The following is a 9,359-nucleotide window of genomic DNA, read 5'->3' as shown; positions in this document are numbered from 1 at the left end:
CTACTATGAGCATGACTTAGTTGTATTTCACCCGGTGTCTCCACCCCCATCATTTAGCCCAGACACTGAGGTCCAGCTCTGAGGGCCTTCTGGGAGTTCCCTCACTGTGGGAAATGAAGCTACAGGGAACCAGGCAGAGGGTCTTCTCGGTAGTGGCGCCTGCCCTGTGGAACACCCTCCCATCAGATGTCAAGGAAATAAACTACTATCTGACAGCAGCTCTCTTTAGGGAAGTTTTAAATGTTTGATGCTTTTTCACATTATTATTATTATTATTATTATTATTATTATTATTATTATTATTATTTATTATTATTATTTTGTTGGGAGCTGCCCAGAGTGGCTGGGGAAACCCAGCCAGATGGACAGGGTATAAATAATAAATTACTATTTTATGATTATTTCAGGAAATACAGGAGTTAGTTGCTAGGAAGTGAAGTGCTGAGTGAGTGTCAACAATTGACAACAAGAGGTTATTTATTTAAAACGTGCATACTCAGCCTAGTATGAAAGCATCTTGAGGCAGTTTATAAACCCTATACAATCAAATTCAGGGTCACCATTTTCAGGGGGTGGGGTGGGGAGATGGTTTGTTTGCTCACATGAGGAGAGTCACCGCAACTTTCTGAGGATATATTCAGAATTAAACTCTTAAGAACAAAGAAGCAGTGCCTTTTAAGAGTATTTGTTGTGGGTGTTTTTTTTTGTAATGCTCATAATAAACAGAGATATAGGTAACGCTGATAAATAATCGTCTCTTTTGGATCCAAACTCTTAGTACCCAAAGGTATATCTGCCTTAGGGCATCTATGTTGCTCCCAGGTTTTTTTTATTTTATTTATTTATTATTATTATTATTGCTATTATTGCAGGACAGGGTGATGTTTTATTATTTATGTAGTTATTTAATCTAATTCTTGCCTGTTCTGCATTACTAAGAGTAATACCAGTGCAGTTTATATCAGAACGATAAAACAGATAACCTTTTTCCAAAGCAAGAAAATAAATAAAACACAGCACAGCATGCAGTTAAGCGCGCGTGCGCGCACACACACACATGCTTAATAGAGATATATTTATGCTTATATATGGACATTGTTTGAAGATTTTATCACACTTGGATGATTGTTTGGTCTGAGGCATAAGGCCTGAGGCACAGTAGTTATTAAATACTTGGGGAAAGCTATTTTTTCTTTCTTTTATTGTGTAAGCACTTCATTACTAGCAAACAGAGGATGTCAGAGTCTTACAAGGCATTTTATAAGACTGATATTTATAGGGGCCAGACAGCAACAGCAGTTTAAAGCAACGAAACTAGGGGTGTGTCACCTCTGCTCTCCCCCCCCCCCCCCCGCCCAGGCCTCTCTCAAGAAAGATAAACTCAATGGGGGCGTCTATTTTTAACCTCGTGTTCTTTCCTTTTGGCAGAGCAATCGGTGTTAGCTGAGCTCTTTTGCGGAATGAAGCCAAGTACCCCTGTTCGTTGCCTTTCGGAATGACCAGCCGATTCAGACAGCTCCGGAGACGGAACCTTTTCGCATGAAGCCCAGTTCTGCTACTACTACAACAACAACAACATCATGTCAAGCAATGACAGTTCTGACGGCCCGCCTTCCACGACAACCGTTAGTTCGGTTCTGGTTCAGGCTGGAGACTGCAAAATCATCATAGCTATATTGAAGGTAAGCTTAAGGGCTCTAAACACTTGAGCTTATAGCTCAGTACCATTGACTAGTTCAGAGTCTGATCATTTCAGCTTTGATTTCTGCACAAAGTGGTTGACACAGGGGAGTGTGCTGCACACACAATCCCAATCAAGAAGCATTATTTTTCATTACAAAGGCTGGGAGAGGGGAGGTTTCTAATTTTTTGTGCATAAAGTAGGCATCACTGAAATAGTCTTGAAGAAAGTGTATATTTTTCATTTGAAGAAAACAGAACTTTAAATTAAAATGAATTAAACAAACAGCCTGGTAACATAACCAGGACAATCGTCATTGATTTGTAACTGTATTGATTTGAAATACGGGACTCTGGTTTTGTTTTCTTGTATTGTTTAAAGATTGCATCCAGAATATACAAAGTGCATTTGATCTGACTTAGTCGGAGGGAATTCTTTGAAGGAATTGTTCTGATGTTCATGCATGGACAAATAATTAATGCCCCTATGTTGCACATGTCAATCTCCACTTCAGAAATTGAAAAGTCGTATTGAAAATCTTTACTTGAACAATTTAGCTTCACACTGAAGCACTGCACCATTTTCAACACAAGTAATACAACAATATAGGAATACAGGAAGCAGTTGTACACTGAGTCAGACCATTGGTCCATCTAGTTCAGTGTTGTCTACACCAGCCTTTCTCAAACTTGGGTCCTCCGATGTTGTTGGACTACAACTCCCATCATTCCTAGCTAGCTGGACCAGTGTTCAAGGATGATGGGAGTTATAGTCCAACAACATCTTGGGACCAAAGATTGAGAAAGGCTGGTCTGCACAGTCTCTCCAGATTTTCAGATTGGGGACATTCCCAGTGCTACCTAGAGATGTCAGAGAGTGAACCTTCTGCATGCACAGCTGATGCTGGACCACTGAGCTATGGCCTTGCCCTATATATCTGAGGGGCAGAGAGGATGTTGCATGCTTCCTTTCCTAAAACTTTGTTCATTAGAGCTCACAAGCCATTGCATGGATTAAATCAAAAGACTAGACTTTACTAAGTGCTTGACCGTTAGTTTTTGAGTTGGATCATGCGCGCGCACACACACACATCATACAAATATCTGGAGAAATTGTACTTACGACAATATTTCTGTTTGTGTTTTTAGTGTGGGGATTGGGTGCAGCTCCAGCTGGCTGAATCAGTACCAAATTTGTTAGAAATCGGCAGCAATCAAGAAGAGACCAAAAAATTACTACACGATCATGAACTTCTCCTGGCGAAGCTTAAGGTAAGACATGCGACGTGAACTTTCTGAATTATTACAGGTCGCGTTGTAGCCTTGTTCTGAAAGTTGTAAATGACTGTTGAGCACCAGTCCTCAGACCCCTTAATGCTTTGTAGGAACGTTTCATCACAAACAATCCATGGGGGGGAGTTCCTAAGGGTTGCTAAAAGAGGCCTCACAAAGCAAGCAAGAAGTGACTCCATCCTTGTTGCGTGTAATAAGACACCCAGTTATAATGACAGCCATGAGTTGCTCTTGGCTTGCCCATGGCTTGCTTCCCACATGCCTTTGCTACGACATGCAGGATTTAACCACATGCAGGATTTAACCTTCAGTGTGTCGTGGCAAATGTTAATGAAAGTTGTTCTTGTGGTGGCATGCCAAAGCTTAATCTGGCAACTGGCAGCTACTACCGCCAGGCATAGAATTGACTGCAAGCATGGAGCTGATGAGCTCAGGGTAGTCAAGAGCATTCCTTGTAGCTACTAACTGTAATGGCTGCCGTAAGACAATATGACTATGAATGAACCAGAGCTTACTCTTAAGCACAACGTCGCAGTGTTCCCTAGTGGCCTGATGGTGAGGAGCCCACCCCAATCCCCACCAATCAGTGCAGGTGAGGAAGGTAACATAAGTCTAGTGATCCACTGCTGGAAACAGGAAAAGGGTGAAAGGAGGTCTATCTTCTATTGCATGGGTGTCTGGAAGGTGCGTGTGTAGGTGGAAGAGTGTTTTGAATCCCAAATGTGGGTCATTATCTGTCTATCCACAATTGCCAGCATCTTTGTGGAAAAGGAAAGGAAATAAGTCATTAATGGCTCTACAGTAAACAAAGGCGTTTATATAGCTCCTGTTTTCTAGGCAGCACCATTAATCAGATAAGCCGTCACAGAGCCGCATGGGTATTCTGAGGGAGGAGACATTTGTTTTTCGTGCAGATTACTTTTTAATGCACTAGAGGCTCAAACAGTATATTTTAAATTTTGGTACATATACAAGTCATGGCCATTTATTCTTTTTATACTGTATTAAGCTGTGCTGATATTTAAAATAAAATAAATGGTCGCCACAGCCTACATATAGTGTTGGTGGAAAAAATGTTTAACACTTTCATTTGGGGGGGGGGAAGGTACTAAAAAGTTTAAAAGAATCATTTCGTTGTGCTTAAATGTCATAAACTGATGTGAGTAGGGTTTTAAAATAAGGATCAGTTAAAGATTTGTAAGTTGTGTAGCTGAAAGTACCAGGGAGGAATAAAGAGCATTCTTGGAGGCAGAATATTATTGAAGGACATTCTCAAGAAACGCATACCCTCTGAGACATACGCTTTCATTTCAGTGCAATGCATATGAGAAATCTGATTTCAGTGCCACTCATGACGAGAAACCACGTTTTGAAGTCATCTTGAAACACACTTGCATGGGGAAATAGATCAGAATTGGGCTCTGCGTTTACAAGGAGGGAATCATGGACTCGTGATCTGGTGAACTGGCTTCACGTCCCCGCTCCTCCACCTGCAGCTGCTGGGTGACCTTGGGCTAGTAATAATAATAATAATTAATAATAATAATTTATTATTTATACCCCGCCCATCTGGCTGTGTTTCCCCAGCCACTCTGGGCGGCTTCCAATCAAGTGTTAAAAACAATACAGCATTAAATATTAAAAACTTCCCTAAACAGAGCTGCCTTCAGATGTCTTTTAAAAAGAAGATAGCTGCTTATTTCCTTCACATCTGAAGGGAGGGCGTTCCACATGGCGGGCGCCACTACTGAGAAGGCCCACTTTGAAGTCTCTCAGCCCCACTCACCTCACAGAGTGTTTGTTGTGGGGGAGGAAGGGAAAGGAGAATGTTAGTCACTTTGAGACTCCTTTGGGTAGTGATAAAGCGGGATATCAAATCCAAACTCTTCTTCAGAGTGAGGGACAGTGGGGACTGTGGTATCTTAATGCTATATGGTTTATTTACACATATATACAACCTGAACCTATGTTGGAAGGGTTCACAGCATTAACACCCCAAGAGGGTCTTGCTTCGCTCATAGCCACATCCTTGGATTCCAAAAGAAATCAGGCATGGTTCTGTCTCCCAGCTGCCTAGCCTGAAGCGTTCTGGCTTCTTGTTTCTAGCTCACGCATGCAACTCTCCACTCTGCCCTTTGTCTTTCTAACTACCAGTGAGTCGAGGGAGCGGGGCCCACCTGTTTACTATCTGGCACAGAGCCACACCCTCTGTTACCCATAATAGCCCAAACCTAGAGGGCCATTACCAATAAACTTGCTTGGCTCTTTCAACAATTTGAATCCCTCCTTAGATTTTCTGGATCCAGGAATTAGAAGGGACTCAGGCATACAGCCTATCCCTTTCAAACTCATAACAATACAGTGGTGCCCCGCAAGACGAATGCCTCGCGAGACGAAAAACGCGCAAGACGAAAGGGTTTTTCGGTTTTTGCGTTGCTTCGCAAGACGATTTTCCCTATGGGCTTGTTTCGCAAGACGAAAACGTCTTGCAAGTGAGTTCGCTTTTTTCTTAAAGCCGCTTGAAGAGGCACAGTTGTGACGGACTGTGCTTCGCAAGACGAAAAACATCGCAAGACAAAAAGACTCGTGGAACGAATTAATTTCGTCTTGCGAGGCACCACTGTATATATTCTGCACACTGAAAACTATATGCCCGCTGAAAAGTTGAAGCTTAGCAACAAATGCTTTTGTGGGAAGTAAAAGTTATGTAACCTGCTTTGTGAGAGCTATGCCTTAAAAGCCACTCTCTCCCGCCCCCCCAGCCTCACAAATCAATTAATGAATACATAAACCAATTACATCATTCAGCTTGTCCACTAAAGTACATAGGAATGAATCACACCAATAACAGTTCCAAAGGCATTTAGGCAACTAAAGCACACTTGAGACTAAGGATGAGGAAATGTGTGGTGTGCCAGACTACAACTCCCATTACCCTATGCTGGCTGGGGCTGATGGGAGTTGAGAGTCCAAGCACAGCTTAAAGGGCCACCAGCTGCCCACCCCTGCTTTAACCTGTTTCAAACAGTAAGTGGCCAGACCTCCAGGTTCAAGAGTGAGGACTGGCTAACGAAGATAAGGCCTCTTGCTTTAGTCTGCATGCCCCACAGACCTCATATCACAGACCTCATATCACAAGTACCTGGCATCTGCTTCCTTCTTAAAAGTACGGTTTTGTTTTGCAATTATGCAGTCTTTCTATAATCACTTGGGCATCTTTGCTTCAACAACCTTTTTACTTGAATACCAAATTAACGATTGTAGGTAACAATACTGATGATGGGTAACAGTACAGTGGTACCTTGGAAGTCGAATGGAATCTGTTCCGGAAGTCGGAACATTCAGAAACCAAGGGGCAGCTTTCGATTGGCTGCAGGAAGCTCCTGCAGCCAATCAGAAGCCGCAGAAGTTGTGTCGGATGTTCAGGTTCCAAAGAATGTTCACAAACTGGAACACTCAATTCCAGGTTTGCGGCGTTTGGGAGCCAAAACGTTCGACTCGCAAAGCATTCGGGATCCAAGGTACAACTGTACTATAATTGAAGATAACATTGATGATTGTAAGTGAAGATAGTGGAATGAATATTAGCCTGATGACAGTTAACATCTATTGACAGCAGGAGATCTGAGGTGCTGTCAGTATTCTGAGGGCGGTCGTTTTTATTTCTCCTTTTCAACAGAGCTAGGTGAAGTGAAGGCCTTTAACAGATGGGTTTAACAGAGAACAGGCGATAGTCAACTAGATTTTATTCAGAGTGGACCTACTGCAATTGATGCACATTATTACTGTTTTCAATGGGCCTACTATGAGTCAAACTTAGCTGAATGCCACCCAACCTATTTATGGAGCATTCATTCTGATTTGTTTGCAGGAAGATTAGGCAATACTGGCTATTTAGTAAGTATTTGTTCTGATTTGTTTGTGGAGAGGTTATACACAGTGCCATTTTTCTAGAAAAAGAGGTGCCAGAGCTCACCATGAACTTCTCCCTTGTTCTCCTAGAGTGACAATGGTGCCCACCTGAGAGGTGCTGGTGCTGAGCTCCAGTGAGCTCTGGCTGGAAGGAAAAAAAGCCTTGGTTATACAACATAAAAAAGTAAAGGTAAAGGGACCCCTGACCATTAGGTCCAGTCGTGGCCGACTCTGGGGCTGCGGCGCTCATCTTGCTTTATTGGCCGAGGGAGCCGGCGTACAGCTTCCCGGTCATGTGGCCAGCATGACTAAGCTGCTTCTGGCAAACCAGAGCAGCGCACGGAAACGCCGTTTACCTTCCTGCCAGAGCGGTACCTATTTATCTACTTGCTGTCCAGCTGGCATAGGCTTCCCGACCATTACCTTTTTCAGTGCCTCTGGCGGGACGTCTTTGTCAATCCGTGGGTAGGAAAAATCCATGCCAAACTTCTGAGCATCGGAATTTCCCCAGCCGGCTCCTTAAAGATGAACTTACGCTCAGCCAAAAGCCTTATTGAGCAAAGATTAGCGGACATTGAAAATCAACACAACCTCGCCAGGGGTGGGGGTGTCTGCTCCCCCAGGTATCACGGAATAACCCCACCACTTGGCCTTCCATCATACATGTCATCTCTTTCATCAGTACCACACTGACGTGCATTTATTCGTGCAAGGTTCAATGTCTTTCCATCGAACCTGCTGAACCACAGATTTTCCAAGGGTTTGGTGTCTCCGCTATGCGTGTGTGACGGGGAAACTGTTGAATCTCTTTCACATATAATGTTCAACTGTCCCCTACATAGCATAGCCAGGGCTAAATTCCTGGGTCCTGCTTTACTGCGCTTGGTTGGCAGGCCTGTTGAGTCACACGCCGCACTGCTTTTGCAGGATACAGATCCTTCTGTAACTCTGCAGGTGGCGAGATTTCTGAATGCGGTTATCTCACACTCAAAAACCACCAAAAAACAACAACAACATCAAAACTAATCGGACTGTTATGATGAGAGTGCATGTCGGAGTTCGTCTTCAGTTTTCCTTTTCTGTGATCCGTCCCTTGGAGCTCTCCTGGCCCCAAGCTGTCACTTGGCTCTGCCCAATGACCCACCCTTGCATCGTGGTGTTCACCTTCTGTTGTCGGATATATCTGTTTTTATGTCCCTGTGTTTTTATGTTTGTACATATTTTATGGGCTAATAGCCGTAAATAAATAAATTTAAAAAATATCTACTTGCACTTTGACATGCTTTCGAACTGCTAGGTTGGCAGGAGCAGGGACCGAGCAACGGGAGCTCACCCCGTCGCGGGGATTCGAACCGCCGACCTTCTGATCGGCAAGTCCTAGGCTCTGTGGTTTAACCCACAGCACCACCCGCGTCCCTGTTATACAACATAGAGTTAATCAATTGTTATGCCACACTTTCCAGCACATTTTCTTGTCACCTTCCTTCCGGCAATGAAAGTCTTTAATGAAAATCTGATCTTTCGGAGAAGTGGGTTTGTTGCACAATCCTCCAAGTCAAAGAGAATTGTGCAACCTGAATTTGCTGGTCTGAATTCTGCCCAAAAGCAGTCAGGAAGCATCCAGTGATGGATTGGATGGGGACGAACAAACTAAAGCTCAGCTCAGAAAAAATGAAGATGTTAATGGTGGGTGGCCTGATTAATTTCGGGTTTTGTGGTTCACCATATCTCTGTAGGGTTGTACTTCAGGGTTTGGAGATGTTCTTGCACTTGGTCTTGCTGCTGGGATTCCAGGTAGCACCATGGTCAGGGCACTTTTCACCAACTTATGATGGTGTACCAGGCTGCTGTCCTCCTACTGAGGAGTGACTTGGCCTTGGTGTCCCCCCAGGAAGAACTACTGTAATGTGTTCTATGTTGAGCTGCTTTTGAAGCCTGCCTGAAAATTGCAATTCATTCAGAACCCAGCAACCCACTTTTAGAAGAATACCAATGGAACACTGGCTCCGAGAGAATTTTGTTCCCAAGTTTGTTTCTAAGGCACCATTCAAAGTGCTGCTTGTGACATTTGATGCCCTAAATGACCAGAGGAACATATACCTTAGTTACGCTGAAATTGGGTTGCAATGAATTCTACATGTAGTCTTCAGAAGCTGCAGTTGGCCCAGAATATGGAAGCAAGTGGGTATATGCCCATAAGACCATATCAGACCTATCCTGCAAGCCTGCACTGGCTGCCAATTTGTTTCTGGGCACAATTCAAAGTGTTGATGATTTTTAAGCCCTAAATGGCTTGGGCTTTAGGTGTCTGAAGGGCCGCCTCCTCCCATACAAATCTGCCCATGCCTAAATTCAGAAGGAGGGACCTGCCTCTGTGTCAAGGCTAGGGGAAGATCTGAAGAAAAACCAGAGTATCTTCTGTGTCAAAGCTAGGGTGGAGGCATGGTTGGTAGTAATAGTAATAGGGTCTTTTC

General features: G+C 43.6%; 1 protein-coding gene across 7 annotated transcripts in view; it reads left to right on the top strand.

Annotated features, from left to right (window-relative positions):
* Window positions 1-1,113: 1,113 nt before the first annotated feature.
* CCDC141 (coiled-coil domain containing 141) overlaps window positions 1,114-9,359 on the top strand; it is a 114,767-nt gene continuing 106,521 nt past the window's right edge. For 2 of the 7 annotated variants that reach the window (XR_014551221.1, XM_083626025.1), the window contains exons 1-2: window positions 1,364-1,682; window positions 2,830-2,952. Coding sequence is in view for 5 of the 7 variants with exons in the window: in XM_083626025.1 (XP_083482151.1) it covers window positions 1,581-1,682; window positions 2,830-2,952 (225 nt within the window). In the remaining 2 variants the exon portion in view is untranslated. Of the gene's footprint in view, window positions 1,321-1,363; window positions 1,683-2,829; window positions 2,953-9,359 lie in introns of those variants that run through there. The other 5 variants (XR_014551222.1, XM_083626023.1, XM_083626024.1 and 2 more) reach the window with 3 other exon arrangements.

Source organism: Podarcis filfolensis (genome assembly GCF_964270895.1).
Source record: "Podarcis filfolensis genome assembly, chromosome: 1".
In the NCBI taxonomy this organism is placed as follows: domain Eukaryota; kingdom Metazoa; phylum Chordata; class Lepidosauria; order Squamata; family Lacertidae; genus Podarcis; species Podarcis filfolensis.
This window is presented reverse-complemented; position numbering and strand designations above follow the sequence as displayed.